General features: G+C 40.7%; 2 protein-coding genes across 5 annotated transcripts; both read left to right on the top strand.

Annotated features, from left to right (window-relative positions):
• The first annotated feature begins 291 nt into the window (after positions 1 to 291).
• On the top strand, positions 292 to 21,971 carry pnck (pregnancy up-regulated nonubiquitous CaM kinase). Of its 4 annotated transcripts, XM_036988240.1 has the most exons (14): positions 313 to 419; positions 12,572 to 12,707; positions 13,024 to 13,171; positions 13,840 to 13,926; positions 14,243 to 14,374; positions 14,459 to 14,533; positions 14,645 to 14,783; positions 15,056 to 15,179; positions 15,282 to 15,357; positions 15,454 to 15,566; positions 15,784 to 15,862; positions 16,557 to 16,644; positions 18,159 to 18,261; positions 21,592 to 21,971. In XM_036988240.1, exons 4-13 carry the CDS (start codon positions 13,850 to 13,852, stop codon positions 18,258 to 18,260), a joined length of 1,005 nt encoding a protein of 334 aa, XP_036844135.1. In that variant the 5' UTR covers positions 313 to 419; positions 12,572 to 12,707; positions 13,024 to 13,171; positions 13,840 to 13,849; the 3' UTR covers position 18,261; positions 21,592 to 21,971. The 4 variants fall into 4 exon arrangements, with proteins under 4 accessions (XP_021471749.2, XP_021471751.2, XP_036844136.1 ...); XM_021616074.2 differs by lacking the exon at positions 12,572 to 12,707 and having other exon boundaries at positions 292 to 419; XM_036988241.1 differs by lacking the exon at positions 12,572 to 12,707 and having other exon boundaries at positions 309 to 419; positions 13,088 to 13,171.
• Positions 297 to 7,877, top strand: ppp1r3da (protein phosphatase 1, regulatory subunit 3Da). The gene is made up of 2 exons (XM_021616077.2): positions 297 to 419; positions 6,507 to 7,877. Exon 2 carries the CDS (start codon positions 6,535 to 6,537, stop codon positions 7,441 to 7,443), a length of 909 nt encoding a protein of 302 aa, XP_021471752.2. The 5' UTR covers positions 297 to 419; positions 6,507 to 6,534; the 3' UTR covers positions 7,444 to 7,877.
• Positions 21,972 to 22,270: the final 299 nt, after the last annotated feature.

The raw sequence follows: 22,270 nt of genomic DNA, 5'->3' as shown, positions 1-22,270 counted from the left end.
TCTCTATTTAATCCTTAACCATACAGATGTTTAAATATGTTTCAGGTTCAGTAGGTGCCTTTTTGTTAACTTAAATTCACACTAAAACGCTGACAAATATTACTATCATGAGCTCAACCACTGCATTTCCCATAAGACAACCTGATAAAATCAGGTATGTCGTTGGCATGGCAAAATTGAAGTATGTGGGCGCATCTTCGATGATCTACACATTGTGAGTTTCGCATCCGGGATAGGCCTACTGTGTGTTGGCTACATGAATATTTACCCACATGTTGTGCGAATCAGTCCGCGTAATCACACGCACGCGAATGGCCAACTACGAAATATGTAGGCTGCTAGTAAATGGAGGATCAGTCTTCGGGTTCAACCTACAAAATATAGCCTACTTGACAATCATCACATACTTCGTACAAATGGTGAGCTGTTGTGATTTGTTCATTCGTTTTTATTGAATGAGCCAACCATTTCAAGGGATCAACATAAGAATATAATATTTATTTCCTGACTCGAGAGGATACGCCATAGACTGTACAAAGATAAGCCAAGTCTTTCTTTCTGTCTGAAAGTGAAGTCGCACTACAAAGACCGAGGCTGTGTTCGAGAGCAACAAAACCGTGATGTATCGTGGGTAGAGTGTGACTGACTGACTGATCTACAAATAATAATGAGTCGTTATGGTGTAAGGTGATTTGTAGATTTTAAGTCTGATTTAATAAACAAATACGATAGCAAAGATTTTTATAACGAAACCAAGACAGACCACAGCCTCTCGTTTCCAATAGAAACAAATGAGTCATAATGGGCAGAACAAGCAAGGAGGTGGGCAGAGTCAGCGAGATCCTATTTGCCTGTTCTAGCAGACGTCTGCATATTTCCGTTAGGGAACGCACAATCTGTGAAGCGCGCGTGTGCAATAACGCATTTCGCCTTTTCACACCCACTAAGCAACGCGATTTAAAACATTTTTTGCAAATGTTAAAATCTAAAATACTTCATCCACTTTGTTTAAAACAGATTATAGTCTTGTGAACTGAAAGCTGTATTGTTTCATCGATGAGAAATCAATCTCCTTCCATCTTCTCCCACTGCTGGCGACTAGGCTTCCTCTCACTTCCATATTTGGTAGTGAGTGGAAATTCCAAGCGCATCCGGTGAAATATCTTTCTCATTGTTCTATCTATGACAATAGTCAGTTCGAAAGGGGTAAAGGGTACATTTCCAAAACATCAGACTCTTACCATTGTTAACCCAGGGATATGCAGTCTGAAAGAAGTCTGCCTAAAAAATATGCAAGACTCTACAAGCCAGAATGTAGGATAAAATGATATCTACCATTGTCAGTGCTGTTGGTTCTTTTGACAGTAGGAGAAGGAGAAAGTGTTATTTACCTGACTTTTTGCTGCGGTGGTAGGTTCTGTCACTTGTATTTTCAATCTCCTGATGCAATGCGCGTGATGAGCAATATGTAAACAATAGCCTAATGTAACCGAATGTAGTCAACCGAAGCACGTTTCCTTGCAATAAACTGGAAGTGTTTGTCAAATTTGCCAGCTGATTGCATGGGACAATGTTCAGTCTGTGGTTTGGTTAGGCTCGGCCATATTGTAGTAAGTGTTTGTCTCATGCGAAAAAACGATATACAAGATAGCATACTGAAGGTTGGGTTGATAAGGCTTCCCTGTGGATATTTTGTCTCAGATTAACCAAGCGGGGAGAGGCTGCCCGTTGTCACAGTTCCAAGATCATTCAGAAGCGTCCAGTTAACTTTACGCCAATGAATCTTAAAACTGAACTTTGATCCGCATTAAGTAGTATTGATATCCTTCGCCACTGTCGTCTTACAACAGATATTTAGATCCAGTCATGACCAGGGGTGTAGTGCTGCCGGACAACACTGGGCCAATTGTGAGCTACCCCATGGGACTCACTGTCATGGCGGGTTGTGACACCGTCTGGGATCGAACTGGGATCTGTAGTGATGCCTTGCCTAAGACCGCTGCGCTACTTGGGAGGCCCCTGTAGTAAGGATTTATGTTTACTACTTGGTCAATTGATTTACAACTTGGTCAATTGATTATGATACCGTGTATAAGCTACACAAAATGCTTACTCGCAATAAAGCTATCCTCATAAACAGTGCCATGATAGTAAGCTATTTGTATTTACATTAGCCTATAGCCTACAAATAGCTGTACCATGTAGTCGTAGGACTATTAGGCTATAAGCCTACTGCAAATTATTGTTGTTTGTTCCTGAACTGGGCGAATGGCAGAGCTATCCTTCAGCACCACAAGTTGGTTCAACTTCTTTAACGTCATTGCGCGATTCTGGCGCTGTCCTTTCAGGACCACAAAGGGCGCTACAATCGCTTAAAATGACATCTCATCAAGATCTGTTGCCTACTCAATAGTCATACTCATCACTTCTTATTATTACAAATAGAAAAGTATCACTTCTCACAATGGTGCTTGTTTTGTAAAGTTAAATCAAAGCTGAATCAATCTCTTGCAAGATCACAATGATTAATTTGCATTTTACATAACAGAACCGAATATAATAGCATAATAGCACAGTTACACCCAAAAAATTATTTCAAATTATATTTTAGGATGGTTAGCTGAAGTTGACCATACAGTGCATTTGGAAAGTATTTAAACCCCTTGACTTTTTCCACATTTTGTTACATTACAGCCTAAAATTGATTTTAAAATGGATTACTTTTATGTTTTATCCTCATCAATCTACACACAATAATACCCCATAATGACAAAGCAAAAACAGAATAATTATTTTGTGTGCAAATGTATTCAAAATAAATACGTTGTTTACATAAGTATTCAGACCCTTTGCTATGAGACTTGAAATTGAGCTCAGGTGCATCCTCTATTCATTGATCCTCCTTGAGATGTTTCAACAACTTGATTGGAGTCCACCTGTTGTAAATTAAATTGATTGGACATGATTTGGAAAGGCACACACCTGTCTATATAAGGTCCCACTGTTGAAAGTGCATGTCAGAGCAAAAACCAAGCCATGAGGTCAAAGGAATTGTCCGTAGAGTGCTGAGACAGGATTGTGTCGAGGGCGTTGGTCAGGGAGATGACCAAGAACTCAATGGTCACTCTGACAGAGCTCCAGAGTTCCTCTGTGGAGATGGGAGAACCTTCCAGAAGGACAACCATCTCTGCAGCACTCCGCCAATCAGGCCTTTATGGTAGAGGGGCCAGACGGAATCCCCTCTTCAGTAAAAGTCACATGACAGCCCACTTGGAGTTTGCCAAAACAAGATTCTTTGGTCTAATGAAACCAAGATTGAACTCTTTGGTCTGAATGCCAAGCATCACGTCTGGAGGAAACCTGGCACCATCCCTACGGTGAAGCGTGATGGCAGCATCAGGACCTCAGACTGGGGCGAAGGACCTCAGACTTGGGCGAAGGTTCACCTTCCAACAAGAAAACAACCCTAAGCACACAGCCAAAACAACGCAGGAGTGGCTTTGGGACAAGTCTCTGAATGTCCTTGAGTGGCCCAGCCAGAGCCCGGACTTAAACCCAGTCGAGTATCTCTGGAGAGACCTGGAAATAGCTGTGCAGTGATGCTCACCATCCAACCTGACAGAACTTGAGAGGATCTGCAGAGAAGAAAATCCCCAAATACGATCCCCAAATACAGGTGTGTCAAGCTTGTAGCGTCATACCCAAGAAGACTTGAGGCTGTAATCACTGCCAAAGGAGCTTCGACAAAGGACTGAGTAAAGGGTCTGAATTCTTATGTAAATGTGATATTTCAGACTTTTATTTTTAATACATGAGGGAAAAATGTAAAAAAATAAAATGTAAACGGTTTATTTTCATTATATGGTATTGTGTGTAGATTGAATCCATTTTAGAATAAGGCTGTAACGTGGAAAAAATGAAGGGGTCTGAATACTTTCTGAATACTTTCTGAATGCACTGTACATGCACTATTGGGCAGTATATATGCTTTGATTGAAACAAAGTACAAGAAAGGCTAATAGTTTGTTAACACCATCTGCTCTAATTTGCTCACGAAACAGTAATTGAAGAGGATCTAAATGCATATTCCCATTTAAACTGATTAAGATCAATCAAATTAATGGCATGGAGATGCAGTTAGGACATTCCACCTTTAAAATGTAAATAATTATAATTCATGATTAAGAGTGATGATGGCCTATTTTGAAATTTGGTAGCCTATGCCTAACTTGGTGTTTGAGGGTATTAAAAATAGAAACATTTATTGAGACAATATGTGTGGGCATAGGCAGATGTTGCATTTGGAGGATGCATTTTATGCATATTCTTAAATGGTGGACTATTCAATTGGCTACATCTGCTGTACAAACTTTGAGGAAATTATGACATCATTGCACAAGACCATTGGCCATGACTATTCAACTAAACAATAGATAATCCATCCACCTGACAGGTGTGGTGTATCAAGAAGCTGATTAAACAGTATAATCATTACACAGGTGCACCTTGTGCCGGGGACAATATGCCACATTTCTCAAATTTTGAGGAAGCTTGCAATTGGCATGCTGACTGCAGGAATGTCCACGAGAGCTGTTGCTAGATAACTGAATCATACTTTCTCTATGATAAGCCGCCTCCAACATCATTTTAGAGAATTTGGCAGTATGTCCAAACGGTCTCACGACCGTAGACCACGTGTAACCTCACCAGCCCAGGACCTCCACATCCGGCTTCTTCACCTGCGGGATTGCCTGAGCAGGGTGGAGGGGAGGGGTGCTGAGGAGTATTTCTGTCTGATATAAAGCCCTTTTTTGTGTGGAAAAACTCATTCTGATTGTTGCGTTTTATATTTTTGTTCAGTGTAGTTTAGCTGGGGAAAACGGTCAAAACTACTCGGGCCTAGTGCGCATGTGTGCCGCAGTAGGCTAATTCAGGGGACAGATTGTAGTTTTTATGCTCTGATATCAGGAGCTGGCAGTGAAAAGTTTGATTAAACAATTCAGACTGAAGCTAATAAATCAGATTACTTACATTTTAAGGAGAGTGAATCGATATACAATCACCTAAACAGCTGTAACTGTCAATAGTAAAACAAAGCTTAAAACTTTGAGTGAACCCAGAATACAGAAAATGAATAGGGAAGTTGCTTTTCTCCTCCTCACCACTCTATGGCTGCCAGTCCACCCATTATGACATCATTGACTTGACTGGGGAAGTCCATTCTGTTCATTCTATTTCAGTGCTGAATCACCCTCCCCCACACAGGAATTTTGGGGACTGTATGTATGCTATATAAAGTCACATGTTTTGTAGCCCAGACTAGTCACACCATGAATTGTTTGTTTTACACTGGCTCTTTTTTGTGCATGTTATACAATATGTATTTGGACAGTGAAGCTAATATTTTGTCTGGATGGGTCGATGCTACCATTTTGGATTTGAGATCAAATGATGAAAATGAGGCGGCAGTGCATCATGTCACCTTCTCTTTCAGCGTATTTTCAAGCATCTGTTTTGCCATTTAGAAATAAAAGCACTTTAGGTAGGCCCATCTAGTCCACCCATTTTAATAGTTAAAGGGATAGTGTGAAATGTTGACAATTAAGCCCTTTTTTTCTACTTACCTATAGTCAGGTGAACTCATGGATAGGTCTACCATTTTAATGTCTGCATGCAGTTTGAGGGAAGTTGAAGGTAGTTTTGCGAGCCATTGCTAACAAGCGTTAGCGCAATGACTGGAAGTCTCTGGAAGCATATAGCCAAACATGTTTATAACTAACCTTTCTGGAATATATTTGCGTATTTTTGTTAGGGAACACCTATTCTGTGAAGTGCCCGTGTGCAATAACTCAATTCGCCCTTGCACTCCTAAACAACATTTTTCCAAACTTTGGCAAAGGGTAAAGTCTACAAAACATAGTCCACTCTGTTTATTACAGGTTTTAGTTTTGGAAACAGAACTGTGTTGAGATTAAATGTTTCATCTAGGAGAAAATGTGCAGATGGGCAAATGATAAATCAATATCATGTTTGCAATTTCTTTAGCTAAATGGGTATATATTGCTTTGTCATTTTCATGATTGAGAATGCATAATGCCTGCCAATTTGAAAAATAAAAAGCTAGCAAAGTGTGTGATATTTGTGCCGCGTTCACGTGCTCGTCGGAATAAGAAACTCAAGACATTTCCGACTTGATAACTGGTTATACACGTGTCGCATTCAACCAGTTAGCAAGTTGGATATTTCCGAGTTTCCTATTTCTGACTAGCACGTTGACGCGACACCAGATTATCATGGTACTATCCAGTACAATACTGACATATAGAGCCAACATGTTTCACTGTTCAAAAGCATATGGTGAAGAATGTAGATAAAACAGGATACATTTTTATTTATTAAATTATTTATTAAAAAATTATTTATTAAATTAAATGTGTTTTACATTGCAAAACTCACCAGATTTGAGATTATGCACCCATAACTTTTTCCTTCACTTTTTTTATAAGGTGTGAAGGACCTCTTTAATTTAACATCATGGATTGGACTATTGGGAAGGAGAGAATTCCCTCATGTAATAGTGAACTGCCTAAGGCCTCAAAGAATGCCCCCGGAACCAACCTCACTATCAATCTGAATGAAATGCTCAGATCAAAAGTTGACGTGGAAAGGAAGCGTGTTCCAATCCGCCCACCCAACCCAAGAGCCCCTGCACCCAGGGAACTGGAGTTTAGTCGAGGCCTTTCGTGTGAGCCCATGCCCAAACCCATTATCCGAAGACGTGCACGATCTCTGTCCTCCTCCACAGAGTGGAAGAGGCACACTCGTAATGTTGGGGTGCGTTTTGTAGACTGTCTGGGCCTGGACCTAGAGGATGTTAAGGTTTTCAAAACCGGAGAGGATCCCTTTGTGCCACAACATGTCTCCTTCAGGCTTTTGATGGGTGCAGAGCTGGCTGGGGGGAAGAACTTGGAAATCTCGCTGCCGTATCTGAAGCCGGTGTTCCCTCAGCAACCCGGTGATCGACCTGAATTCTTCAGCCGCCTGCGCCAGCAGAGAGTCTGTCTGGAGAGGGTTTTGTGCTTTGACCTGGGCATCATCGGGATCACTCAGGTCCTCAACCTCCATTTTGAGAAAGAGGTGAGCGTGCGCTATTCTTTCACAGGATGGAGGTGCAGCTCAGAAACCAAGGCCTCCTGGGTATCCACCACCTGCAAGTCCTGGGATGGAACGCAGGAGCAGCTCAATTGTGACACCTTTCGTTTCCACTTGCCCGTTCCTCCCTTCCTGCTACCTGGAGCTGCTTTGGAATTTGCTGTCCGATACAAAGTGTCCGGGAAAGAGCACTGGGACAACAACGAGGGGCAAAACTATAAGTTGGTCTGCCATAGCTACAAGCTGACTGTGCCCAAGGAGTGTGAGCATAGCATGGTGCACTTTATTTGAGCTCATTCAGCAAGGAGCATTTACTGGTTGCTCTCATAAGTTCCAATTCATAATTTGGCCATAAGGTCAAAACCATCAGACCTGAGAGGCAGCAGTAGTGTTCAGAAAAAGACAGATCTGGTATATATGAATAACATGTTATTGGAGCACTCAGCTAATAGAGAACCACGTCATGGTTGTCTGTGACTGTGGTGGAAGCCATGTTTATTATTCATTCATACACATTTATTTTAACAGAGCACCCCTATTAGTATTGGAGTGCATGTTTTCAAATGCAAATGCACTTTATTATATACAGTGCCTTCGGAAAGTATTCAGACACCTTGACTTTTTCCACATGTTGTTACATTACAGCCTTATTCTAAAATGGACATAAATCTGCACTCAATGCCCCATAATGACAAAGCAAAAACAGGTTTTTATCAATTTGAGCTGGCCTCCCAGCCAAACTGAGAAATCGTGGGAGAAGGGCCTTGGTCAGGGAGGTGTCCAAGAACCCAATGGTCACTCTGATAGAGCTCCGGAGTTCCTCTGTGGCACTCTACCAAGCAGGCCTTTATGGTAGAGTGGTCAGACGGAAGCTACTCCTAGGTAAAGACGCGTGACAGCCCACATGGAGTTTTCCAAAAGGCACCTAAAGACTCTCAGACCACGAGAAGCAAGATTCTCTGGTCTGATGAAACCAAGATTGAACTCTTTGGCCTGAATGCGAAGTGTCACGTTTGGAGGAAACCTGGCACCATCCCTACTGTGAAGCGTGGTGGTGGCGGCATCATGCTGTGGCAAAGTTTTTCAGCCGCAGGGACTGGGAGACTAGTCAGGATTTAGGCAAAGATGAACGAAGCAAAGTACAGAGAGATCCTTGATGAAAACCTGCTCCAGAGCACACAGAACCTCAGACTGGGGCGACGGTTCACAACAGGACAATTACCCTAAGCACACAGCCAAGACAACGCAGGAGTGGCTTTGGGAAAAGTCTCAATGTCCTTGAGTGGCCTAGCGAGAGCCCGGACTTGAACCAGATCTAACATCTCTGGAGAGACCTCAAAATAGCTGTGCAGGGACACTCCCCATCCAACCTGACAGAGCTTGAGAGGATCTGCAGAGAAGAATAGGAGAAACTCCCCAAATACAGGTGTGCCAATCACTGCCAAACGTGCTTCAACAAAGGACTGAGTAAAGGGTCTGAATACTTATGTAAATGTGATATTTCAGTTCTTCAAACTAGTTTTTGCCTTGTCATTATGGGGTATTGTGTGTAGATTGATGAGGGGAAAAAAACAATTGAATATATTTTAGAATAAGGCTGTAACAAAATGTGGAAAAGTCAAGGGGTCTGAATACTTTCCGAAGGCACTGTATACAGCACTTGTTCAGATAAGCCTGACACAGAGTACACATTTCACTGTGGCAATGTGCCTCTGGATGTTCTAAAATCATTTGGACTTACTCTGACTCTGGTCCTCGGAACTAGCCATGCTTGCCAGGTGGAACACATGTAACTGGTAGAGATTAATTTATATTAATTTAATGTATTAATTTCTCTTCAAGAGAAGATCAGCCAAGCATTTAAACTATGCAACCAAGCAGCTTTTAGTTCAAATATTACTCATGATATAAATTGAAAATATTTAGCTACTAACAAAAGAAATACACTGTTTTAACTGGTAGTACTTAGAAAAGTTAAAACTATTGTTTCTTGTTCTTTTTACATTAAAGCACAGTTGATGATAGAAACCTCTGTTGTGAATTATTTGCCTTTGTTGCTTACAAAACAACACTAAAGCTGTCTTTACACTGCAGCTAAAATGGACCCAATTCAACAACAAAATAATTATCCTGTGACACAGTTCAATCTTCTTTAGAATGGTGTAAACATAGTACAGCTGGCGACCGAAGTCAGCATGCATGCACCTGGCCCGCCACAAGGAATCGCTAGAGCACGATGGGACGAGGACATTCTGGCCGGCCAAACCCAAACCCTTAAACCGCTGCGCCACTCGGGAGGCCCATGGTGAAGTTCTAAATTACACTTTGGATGGTGTATCAATACAAGTCACTACATAAATACAGTTGCCAGAGAAGAAGGAAACCGCTCAGGGATTTCACAATGAGGCCAACGGTGATTTTAAAACAATAATGGCTGTGATAGAGAAATGAGGCTGAATCAACATTGTAGTTAATCCACAATACTAACTTAATTGACAGAATGAAAAGGAAGCCTGTACAGAATAAAAAATATTCCTAAACATGCATCCTGTTTGCAACAGGGCACTAAAGTAATACTGCAAAAAATGTGGCAAAGCAATTCATTTTTGGTCCTGAATACAAAGTCTTATGTTTGGGGCAAATCCAATACAACACATTACTGAGTACCGCTGTCCATATTTTCAAGCATAGTGGTTGCTGCATCGTGTAATGGTTATACTTGTAATCGTTAAAGGACTGTGGAGTTTTTCAGGATAAAAAAGAAATGTAATGGAGCTAACCACAGGCAAAATCCTAGAGGATCCTAAAACACAAGGCCAAATCTACACTGTAATTGCTTTCCAAGAAGTCAGTGAATGTTACTGAGTGGCTGAGCTACAGTTTTGACTAAAATCTACTTGAAAATCTATGGTAAGATTTTAAAATGGCTGTCTAACAATGATCACCAACCAATTTGACAGAGCTGGAAGACTTTTTCAAAGAATAATGTACAATCCAGGTGTGCACAGCTGACAGCTGTAAAGCTGACAGCTGTAATCGCTGCCAAATATGATTCCAACATGTATTGACTCAGGGGTGTGAATACTACTTCGATAAATTTGCTAAACATTCAAAAAACATGTTTTCACTGTCATTATGGGGTATTGTGCGTAGATGGGTGACAAGATAATATATTTAATCAATTTTGAATTCAGGCTTTAACATAACAAAATGTGGAGGAAGTCAAGGGGTATGAATACTATCTGAAGACACTGTAGTTGAGCATTGGCGTTAGTCTGCTGGACAATATAAGTACGCGAATGAGAGCTGTCTCAGTATGGCCTTATAAATAAAAATGTACCAATGACTTAGTCTCCGAAGAGCTATGGAAGGCCAGTTAACTAGTGTGATTACAAGTCCACTTGCTGAAGGGTATTCCACATGTGTAATTACTCATGATCTACTTCATGTTTTTGCAAACTTAGGTTTTGTAATTACACATTTCAAAGTCACCTGTGAATTATCATGTTAATAACTCCAAACAAAGTGTGACATTGTTACATGTAACAAGGGAAAGTATAACAAAAAACCCAGCTAGCTATGTTGTTGATATGTGTATCCTAATAGACTAGGGTAACAACCCTTAAACAAGGCACACCTTGCCTTGTTATAACCTGTCCCAAAGGATACATTGAATCAAATGTTATGTTACTACGATGCTGTTGCAAAGGATACACTTGTAATTATAATGTCAAATCAAATTCTATTTGTCACATACACATGGTTAGCAGATGTTAATGTGAGTGTAGTGAAATGCTTGTGCTTGTAGTTCCGACAATGCAGTAATAACCAACGAGTAATCTAACCTAACAATTCCATAACAACTACCTTATACACACAAGTGTAAAGGGATGAAGAATATGTACATAAAAATATATGATGAGTGATGGTACAGAACGGCATAGGCAAGATGCAGTAGATGGTATAGAGTACAGTATATACATATGAGATGAGTAACGTAGGGTATGTAAACATTTAAAAGTGGCATTATTTACAGTGGCTAGTGATACATTATAATGTATCTACCCAGGATCAAGCAATTTGATGCAAAGTGAAACATGTATTTTTAATTGCTATGTATTTACAATGTAACAGCATTTGCAGACAGTAGGCTAACCAAGAGAAATAAGGACACAGGAAACATTAGTATAACCATGGAAAGAAGGTGTACCCAAACGTACAATTCCCAAGGGAGAGGACATGTTCCCTAAGCAGGGAGTATCGGCCAGGAGGTCTGGACCTAGTCTGTGGAGCAACAGTGGGACAGTGGACTCTCTTAAGGGTCGGCATGCCATTAAATCTAAAGAGGAAACCGATACCTTTGCATCCTGAATGAAGGATCTACGAAGTGGTGTGGGGGGACACAAATGTATTAGGGGTGGCGTCAATTCGGAATTTCTGAAATTAATCCATTAATTGAATTTGAATTGGCCACACCCCAAAGGAAACATAATCAATTATTATAGACAACACACATGTAATTATTTAAAATTGTTTTAGGAGAATGAGTTTTAAAAATGACATGTTTCAACCATATGCTACATGGCATTGGTAGCCATACATGATGTGAAAATAAACATTTGTATCGTGATGTGTAGAATAAATAAACCATTTGAATTTCATTTAATTAAATTATACTTCCTTTAATTCAAATTCAAATTCTGCTTTCTGTTGGGTGTGGCCAATTCAAATTCAATAATTGAATTGCATTTAAAGAGCAATTCGCAACTCAATTCAGAACTGACCTCAACCATGGAGTGTATCAGCAGCTGGGCAGATTATGTTTGGACGTCAGAGGACAAACGTCATCAGGAACAATAGCGCCCTCTGGCGGAATTTGGCCTGAGTCCAATGTGTAATGAGAGTTTTTTTTGCTTTGCAATAAATTAAGGCCTAGGTTCCTGAAAATCAAGATGTATTTTAGTACCAGTTTAACTGATTGTGCTACAGTGAAGAGTTTACAGATACTTTCTAAAAAGTCCAACTGGAAACATTAAGACATCATGTGTATTCAGACAATGTTTCCCTCTAATGGCTAAAATGTCCAAACATCACAGAAAGATGATTTTGTAATAGTATTCACATTTACATCGGCAGTATTGGATGGCACAATAACAACAATATCAACATGCCTAAAATGTGGACAGTTCTCACTCAGGACAGTTGGAATTCTACACTGCAGTTAAAAGTTTGAAATTACTGTGTCTAACAGCAGATTATAGATTACAATAGAGAGTGTAATAATATTCACATTAGTAATGAGTATATATTTTGATTTCAGATGGAATAGGCACAGTAATTAAGCCCAATTATTTGTTTTTATTTTGTTCCGAAGCATGATTTTGTCCTCAGGGTAAATGCATCTTCCTCTGTTTTGCAGCTCTGCTATGAAAGGCATGCATAATGTGGGATAGACTGTTCTTCTGGCCGAGAGGATTGTTTGAGTTCTTTGTGCCAGATGGATTGGATAGATGAGATTCAATGGATAACCCTGTGCCCATAGAAGGATAGTGCAGGTTGGTGTTGCAGAGACAAAAGCCAGGTTACATAATGTAAATATAGGGCCTGTGGTGTTCCTTTCACAGGCTTAGACAACCTGCAAGTCAACCGATGCACATGGCTTTCTCCTTGATCAAATTGTAAACAGTGCTACCAAACTTAATGTACCAGATGCAGAGATATGTACTGTTCACTGTATGTTCTACTGAGTAGTTCCTCTTGACAGTAAGCTGTTACACATGGCTTGTTTTCTTGAAGCTGATGCATTGAGTAACTGTGAGAGGCAGTTTTCATCTTTGCTTTCTCCATCCGCTTTTCTCTTTGTACTGTTAGTGTGTGGGTGGAGTGGACAAGGTTGCTTCAGGAAAAAAGTGTGATTTTCAATGAATGCTCATAGAGGACAGTGGTGACGAAGGTACAGAGAGAAGAATTGTGAAGAACGCTAACAGTCAGGATTATTCTCCGCCACTGCAATCAACAGGTAAACTGGCATCCTATTATTTTTCGCCACATATAACCAAACAGCACACTTGTTTTATGTTATATAGACTTTACAGGTAGATTAAAGTTGATTTGAATAGTCATGTCCTATTTAGACTAGGAGGTTAGATTTGACCAAGTCATTCTGCCGTGCTATGTGGAGTTAATACAATAGGTTATAAACACATGAATGTTATAGGCTTGAACGCTATCAAAATATATATTTAAAATGCGCCTGAGGCTGTAAAGTTGAATTGTGCATTTAACATTTTGGTTACACTGTTGGAAAAATATAATAGTGAAGTCCTACAGACATATTTGGCATGGAACATGACCATTCGATGGAAAGTGACGGAAACTTCAGAAACCTTCAAAGCAGTATAAAGATTATTCAGATTACTTCCAGACCTATTTTATGATGGCTATTTAATTTGAACACCGTTTAAAAGTAAGATTTGGCAAGTTACACACATCAGAATATAAATAAAGGCTACTCTTAACCTAATACTAAAGATGTGCAGACCCTAGAGTATTTTTTTTGCCAAATAACTAACCAGTGTAATTGGATTGGGTGAATAACCCTATTGCTTTTCCTTTGAATGGTGAATTAGTTATTTCTGCTCAAATACAGGAGACATTACGTTTTTCTATTTTCCCCATTGCATATAGCCTATTGAAGATGCCTCTGGGGAAGGAATTCAGGAAGAAAGCAGAGGACATCACAGCAGTGTATGATCTGAGAGAGAAGCTAGGAGAGTGAGTGTCTGTTATATTTTTGCCACATAGGATTAGATCTACATGCCGTTTCCACACAGATATAAGGCTCTTTACTTGGTGTGAGAGCCATACAATTCTGTGAGAGCCATTACCTTGATGCCTTGATGCTTACTGAAATCCTGGCACATTCTTCCCATTATGAAGTATTACAATTCTCTAGCAGAGGGCCCCGGAGTTGTCAGAGGGGGAAGCCATCCCAATTCATCGGGTGACTGAATAATTATCATCCCAAAATAAAGCAATGAGAACGAAAGCCTGTATGAATGGTTACTAATATGATGTGGGTGTGTTTCAGGGGATCATTCTCTGAGGTGCGCGTGGCTCAGCACCGCCGCACCCTGAAACTTGTAGCAGTCAAGTGTATCCGCAAGAGGGCGCTAAAGGGCAAAGAAGCCATGTTGGAGAATGAGATAGCAGTGCTACGCAGGTTAGTGTCACATCTGCACTTTTAGCTAATACAAAATAGACAAGAAATCAATGGTTCAGAGTGTATCCATTGTTTCCCCTTCAGAATCAACCATCCCAACATTGTGGCATTGGAGGAGACCTTCGAGACATCTACAAAGCTTTATCTGGTTATGACTCTGTGGGTGGTGGGATTTTAATTTAGATACCCTGAAATGATCTAATCCAAGATGAATTGTTGATTATTTTGTTGCTTATATTTTACAATGCAATTGATGGCTTGTTACCACAGTGTTACAGGAGGCGAGTTGCTGGACCGTATTCTGGAGAAGGGGAGTTACACTGAGAGGGATGCCAGCCGTGTCATACAACAGCTTCTGGAGGCAGTCCAATACCTCCACCAGCTGGGCATCGTGCACAGGGACCTGAAGGTACAACTGTCCACTAGCTGTTAGAAAAACACTTAACCTCACTATAAACAGCATCGTAAGGTTACTGTTATATGTCCCCCAGGTATATCAACATAAAAGAGAATAGAATGTATCTGAGAGTTCACAGGTTAAGGTAGATGGTCAATGTGCTCCATATAATTGGGATCAACACTCTCATGTGATTTTCTTATTGTTTGGTACAAGTGTTCAAGTGATTGATAGATACAGCTTAATTGTCAATTATTTTAGGCCTTCTATTATTATCATTCCAGCCTGAGAACCTACTGTATCAGACTCCGTCGGAAGATTCCAAGATTGTCATCAGTGACTTTGGCCTGTCCAAGATGGAGGAGCAGGGGATGCTCACCACAGCATGTGGAACCCCTGCGTATGTGGGTGAGGATCCCCAAATACATAGATCACTTCTGAACCCTCATCATGTAGAATTAAAGCAGTTTGAGCCTCATACATTAACCTTCTCTTTCATTTTGTGTGCAGCACCAGAGCTTCTGCAGCAGAAATCATATGGCAAAGAAGTGGATCTATGGGCTCTGGGGGTGATCACCTATATACTGTGAGTGTATGGTAATGGTTCATTCCTCACAGTTGACTTAATACAGACAAGTGAAAAGTTATGTTGTGCTAAAAGGATTTATTTTTTACGTTGCAGACTCTGTGGCTACCCTCCGTTTTATGACGAGAGTGAGTCACATATGTACCGGCAGATCATGAAGGCTGAATATGAGTTTGACTCCCCGTATTGGGATGAAATCTCTAATTCAGGTAAAGTATGACCTTGGTCTATGAGAGATCCTTTTAGCTAGCCTGTATTAGTTCATCACATCACATCTCACACCTATTTGTCATGCAACGTTATCACTGTCTCGGCAATAATGACTTATTTTTCTTTCTTTCAACGTGCTTTTAATTGAACTTTCTTTGGTCTTGAAATTGTATGTCCTCCTGAATGCTGCTTCTCTCTCCACATTTTTCCGTTCAGCAAAAGATTTCATTCCGCACATGTTGCAGAAAGAACCAGAGGAGAGGTACAATTGTGAGCAGGCCTTGAAGCATCTTTGGTGAGTTTAAAAAAAGATTAGTAGCTTTGTGTGTATTCTTTTCTATAACATGTTTAGTAAACATTCTCAGTACTATCAGTGTGCATGTATTTGGTCAGTTGAAGTAAAGAATGAGATGTTCTATACAACACAATGAATGGGTACTTTGATATTTAGGGATATTTTCAAGTTTTTCTATACTTCTATAGCCTATCGTAATGTTTATGGCAGTTGAGTTTTAAACATAGATCACTTTAATCCAAACATATAATAGATTCATTCTGCTCAAAATATAATACTTTTCTTGATCTATATTGATTGCATATCACTTTATGTTCCCTCTAGAATTTCGATGAAAAGCCTCCGTAGGTCTGTCACTATATCACATGTAGTATACGGTACACATAGCATCCCACTGGGTACAGATGTCAGTTCAATGTCTAGTTTTGATTTACATTTGGTTGAGGTGTGGTTGTCAGCTAACGTGAAATCAACAAAACATCACCATGTCATTGGATTTAGGTTAAAAGTTGGTTACTTTTTTCAAATCCAATCAGTTTTCCATGCTGATTCAACGTCATAACATAGAATTTTGGTTGTTGAAATGATGTGGAAACAACTTTGATTCAACCAGTTTTTGCATAGCGGGCTAATGACTCCAAAGTTATATGATAATGGTATTGATGGCTTGTTGATTGGTGCTGTGTGTGTTCAGGATATCAGGAGGAGCCGCTCTGGAGAAGAACATTCATGGATCAGTCAGTAAGCAGATCCAGAAGAACTTTGCTAAGAGCCAGTGGAAGGTAAGATTAGTCCTGCCTGGGCACTGTTTAAAATGTCCAAATCATCTTCCACAATACAATATCTCCCATAAAACTAGAATCTAGATATATACAGTTACATTGACTATGTAAATCAATTATTCTGTGTGCAGGAATGCACTACACTCTTAGAAATAAGGGTGCAGCTAGGGTACAATATTGTTCCCTAGGGAACAACAATATCAAAATACACAATGTGCCTTCAGAGGTACACATAATGATCTCACATGGTACCTCATGGTACATTTGAGGGTACATATGTGGATAAAGAGTCTGGTGGTACATTTTTGTACCCAATATTTTGAATATAAATCTACACTAATTATATTCTCGTTCTCCAAAAGAAGGGGTACGACGTGAAGATACATTTCTGTTTCCCAGGATACTAACAGCTTTGTCGCTGGGTTGGTACCCTAAAAGACCACATTTGTACCATAATCATTATCATATTTGCCAGCATAGTCTACTGCAGTAGATAATTTTTGAATAGTTTGTAATATCTTTGTTTTTGCACATACATTCATTGATTGATTAATCTTAAGCTACATAAAGATAAATAACATACATTTTTCAAAACAAATCCAATCAGTTAGTTAGATTTTTTGCGCCTGTTATTGAAATGTTTGTTCCAGTTGAAATGGTGTAAGTAGTCTCCACACAATGTTTTTGATTTTATTTCACCTTCATTTAACAAGTTTTCATTTACAACTGCGACCTGGCCAAGATAAAGCAAAGCAGTGTGACAAAATCAACAACACAGGGTTACACATGGGATAAACAAACGTACAGCCAATAATACAAGACGAAAATGTTCCTAACTCTGGCAGTCATAAAGAATGCATGTTGCGGGTGAATAAAAATTCCAGCTGTTGGATATCCAAAATCTGTCTGGATTATAATAGGAATTTTATATCACTTTGCAAGCCAGCATAATGTGACTTGTAGGTAGGATTGCAAAATTCTGGTAACGTTCCCAAATTTCGCAGGTTTTCCAGAAATCACAGTTGGAAAATTCATGGAAAACAGAGGGAATAAGCAAGAAATTATTCAACCAGGATTTCTAGTTAGCGGAATATTGCAACCCTACTTGCAGGCCTGGTGTGGCCTGTAAACCATGAGTTTTCTAATGAGATATGTAACGTATTGTCATAAAGAGATTAATTTAAATGATAACATGGTGAAAGCCACGGGACTGAAAATGAACAAATTCAACAACCATTTCACTAACAAATACAGTCATGGGTGGTAACGCTACAATTTCCTCAACAAAGCAAGCCACACTGGGAAATTATATTGAATACGTGGCTCTGCCTGTTCTTTCAGTTAGTTCTTTTTGAGTGGAAGTGTTGTACCAGTTTAAGTAGTCTATGGTAGAGGTACGTTTTTGTCAATCACTAGGAACATATGACTATGTCACTGTGGTACACTGTGGTATAATGGCAAAAAGTATATTTTCTAAAAGCACACTTTTATACCTGTGGACTATATGTTTTCAGAGGGCATTCAATGCCACAATGGTGGTGCGGCACCTCAGTAAGAAGAATCTAGTAGTAGAGGAGGAGTCTAAGGAAAAGGCAGAGACCAAGGATACACTTTAAGGTGAGGGATGAAATAATAATGGCACCGGAGAAGAAGGCCAACCTTTTACATGTCCCCAACCGATTGTGTTTTTTGGTTGGTTTATTTGCGTTTTTTGTAACTTATGTTTTTACTTATTTTGTACATAATGTTGCCGCTACCGCCTTTTATGACCGAAAATAACTTCTGGTAATTAGGACTGCGATTACTCACCACGGACTGGCAGAATCCTTTTTTTCCTTTAAAGATTCTGATGTGCCTGATGAGAACGATATATTGCTTTCTCGGGAACAGGCCCAGATCCCTGTGATTTGCGTGAAGAGGAGGTGGAGAGAAAGGGGCCAGAGGTCGAGCTGCCTTCTGATAATTCGTAGGCGATCGAATAAACCTCCACTTCCTTCCATTCTGCTAGCAAACGTGCAATCTTTGGAGAATAAAATAGATGACCTACGCGCAAGATTAAACTACCAACGGGACATTAAAAACTGTAATATCTTATGCTTCACGGAGTCGTGGCTGAACAATGACACTATCAACACGCAGCTGGCTGGTTATACGCTGTACCGGCAGGATAGAACAGCGGCGTCTGGTAAGACAAGGGGCGGCGGGCTATGTATTTTTGTATAACAGTTGGTTCACGATATCTAAGGAAGTCTCGAGCTATTGCTCGCTTGAGGTAGAGTATCTCATGATAAGCTGTAGACCACACTATCTACCTAGACAGTTTTCATCAGTATTTTTCGTAGCTGTTTACATACCACCACAGTCAGAGTCTGGCACTAAGATAACATTGAATGAGCTGTTTTCCGCCATAAGCAAACAAGAAAACGCTCACCCAGAGGCAGCGCTCCTAGTAGCCGGGGACTTTAATGCAGGGAAACTTAAATCCGTTTTACCAAATTTCTATCAGCATGTTAAATGTGCAACCAGAGGAAAAAAAACTTTACTCCACACACAGAGACACATACAAAGCTCTCCCTCGGCCTTCATTTGGCAAATCTGACCATAATTCTATCCTCCTGATTCCTGCTTACAAGCAAAAATTAAAGCAGGAAGCACCAGTAACTAGATCAATAAAAATGTGGTCAGATAAAGCAGATGCTGCTACAGGACTGTTTTGCTAACACAGACTGGAATATGTTCAGGGATTCCTCCGAATGCATTGAGGAGTACACCACATCAGTCATTGGCTTAATCAATAAGCGCATTGATGACGTCGTCCCCACAGTGACTGTACGTACATACCCCAACCAGAAGCCATGGATTACAGGCAACATCCGCACTGAGCTAAAGGCTAGAGCTGCCGCTTTCAAGGAGCGCGACTCTAACCCGGAAGCTTATAAGAACTCCCGCTATGCCCTCAGACGAACCATCAAACAGGTAAAGTGTCAATACAGGACTAAGATTGAGTCGTACTACACCGGCTCTGATGCTCGTTGGATGTGGCAGGGCTTGCAAACCATTACAGACTACAAAGGGAAGCACAGCTGAGAGCTGCCCAGTGACACGAGCCTACCAGACGAGCTAAACTACTTCTATGCTCGCTTCGAGGCAAATGGCACTAAAAGATGCATGAGAGCACCAGCTGTTCCCGGAAGACTGTGTGATCACGCTTTCCGGAGCTTAAACAGGTCAACATTCACAAGACCACAGGGCCAGATGGATTACCAGGACGTGTACTGCGAGCATGCGCTGACCAACTGGCAAGTGTCTTCACTGATATTTTCAACCTCTCCCTGTCCGAGTCTGTAATGCCAACATGTTTTAAGCAGACCACTATAGTGTCTGTGCCCAAGAACACTAAGGAAATCTGCCTAAATGACTAACCCGCAGCACACTAGTTTGTAGCCATGAAGTGCTTTGAAAGGCTGGTCATGGCTCACATCAACACCATTCCAGAAACTCTAGACCCACTCCAATTTGCATACAGCCCCAACAGATCCACAGATGATGCAATCTCTATTGCACTCCACACTGCCCTTTCCCAACTGAACAAAAGGAACACCTATGTGAGAATGCTATTCATTGACTACAGCTCAGCGTTCAACACCAAAGAGCCCTCAAAGCTCATCAATACCCTGGGACTAAACACCTCCCTCTGCAACTGGATGCTGGACTTCCTGATGGGCCGCCCCCAGGTGGTAAGGGTAGGTAACAACACATCTGCCACGCTGATACTCAACACTGGGGCCCCTCAGGGGTGTGTGCTTGTTCCCCTCCTGTACTCCCTGTTCACTCATGACTGCACAGCCATGCATGACTCCAACACCATCATTACATTTGCTGATGACACAACAGTGGTACAGTAGGCCTGATCACCAACAATGATGATAAAGTCTATAGGGAGGAGGTCAGAGACCTGGCCGTGTGGTGCAAGGACAACAACCTCTCCCTCAACGTGATCAAGACAAAGAAGACTATTGTGGACTACAGGAAAAAGGGGACTGAGCCGCCTCCATTCTCATCGACGAGGCTGCAGTGGAGCAGGTTGAGAGTTTCAAGTTCCTTGCTGTCCACATCACCAACAAACTAACATGGTCCAAGCACACCAAGACAGTCGTGAAGAGGGCACGACAAAACCTATTCCCCCTCAGGAGACTGAACAGATTTTGCATGGGTCTTCAGATCCTCAAAAGGTTCTACAGCTGCATCGCTGCCTGGTATGGCAACTACTCGGCCTCCGACCGCAAGGCACTACAGAGGGTTGTGCGAACGGCCCAGTACATCACTGGGGCCAAGCTCCCTGCCATCCAGGACCTCTATACCAGGCGGTGTCAGAGGAAGGCCCTAAAAATTGTCAAAGACTCCAGCCACCCTAGTCATTGAATGTTCTCTCTGCTACAGCACGGCGGTACCGGAGCGCCAAGTCTAGGTCCAGGAGGCTTCTAAACAGCTTCTACCCCCAAGCCATAAGACTCCTGAACACCTAATCAAATGGCTACCCAGACTATTTGCATTGCCCCCCCCCCTACCCCTCTTTTACACTGCTGTTACTTTCTGTTGTTATCATCTATACATAGTCACTTTAATAACTTTACCCACATGTGCATATTACCTCAATTAACCGGTGCCCTCGCATATTGACTCTGTACCTGTACCCCCCTGTATATACTGTAGTCTCACTATTGTTATTTTACTGCTGCTCTTTAATTACTTGTTTAATTACTTATTTTAACTGCATTGTTGGTTAAGGGCTTATAAGTAAGCATTTCACTGTAAGGTTTGCACCTGTTGTTTTCGGCACATGTGACTAATTTGATTGGCATAAATAGCTCAGTATCACAATCCCGCAGCTAACAGACAATGGTCACAGTAGCTACAGTAACCTGTATTTCTTTTCTCTTGGTTTAGGTTGTGACCTTTAATCCATGGATAGAAGAGAATTTGCCCAGAAGAATCCTGTGACAGACCAGTCAGAGTGGTCATTTCGGCTCTCAAGCGTCTCTGTATGCGATAAAAAACAAATACAGTGTGAAACTTTCTTTCTGCCAGCAGAGAGCACTCTTAATCAAGCTTAAGTTCTAATTTTTGTTGTCTGTCATCTAAACATTGCTCCGACTCTGGTTGGTCCCCATACACTTCAGCAATAAGACTAATTTGACTCATCAAGTATAATTTTGTTGATAAATCCATATAGGCTTAGTATCTGTTGACCATGCATGGATGTAAACATGTTTTCTTGAGTCTCTATAGACCCTTGTATTCTTCAACAATAAAAATGTTAGAAAACACTGTATTGTTTACTCCTAGTTTGATCTATGATCATCCTCTTGTTGAGGATGAGTTTCATTAGCATTCTTGATTGTCTTGGGAAGAATAAGACCAAATGAAATTGACTAAATCTGCAGCATTGAAAATGACGAACTCCAAATTAAAGGTTCAATGTAGCAGTTTTTATCTCAATAGCAAATCATTTCTGATTAACAATTCAGTACCTTACTGTGATTGTTTCAATTAAAATGGTCAAAAATAAACAAAAATAGTTTCTTAGCAAAGAGCAATTTCTCTGTCTGGGAGTGGTCTAAGTGGG

This window comes from Oncorhynchus mykiss, chromosome 9 (genome assembly GCF_013265735.2).
Source record: "Oncorhynchus mykiss isolate Arlee chromosome 9, USDA_OmykA_1.1, whole genome shotgun sequence".
Taxonomy (NCBI): Eukaryota; Metazoa; Chordata; class Actinopteri; order Salmoniformes; family Salmonidae; genus Oncorhynchus; species Oncorhynchus mykiss.
This window is presented reverse-complemented; position numbering and strand designations above follow the sequence as displayed.

Coding starts and splice junctions, on each gene's coding strand:
- pnck (XM_021616074.2), top strand. CDS start 13,850: ATGCCTCTGGGGAAGGAATTCAGGAAGAAAGCAGAGGACATCACAGCA. Junction 14,375..14,458: donor GAGATAGCAGTGCTACGCAG/GTTAGTGTCACA, acceptor TTTCCCCTTCAG/AATCAACCATCCCAACATTG. Junction 15,358..15,453: donor GGGGTGATCACCTATATACT/GTGAGTGTATGG, acceptor TTTACGTTGCAG/ACTCTGTGGCTACCCTCCGT.
- ppp1r3da (XM_021616077.2), top strand. CDS start 6,535: ATGGATTGGACTATTGGGAAGGAGAGAATTCCCTCATGTAATAGTGAA.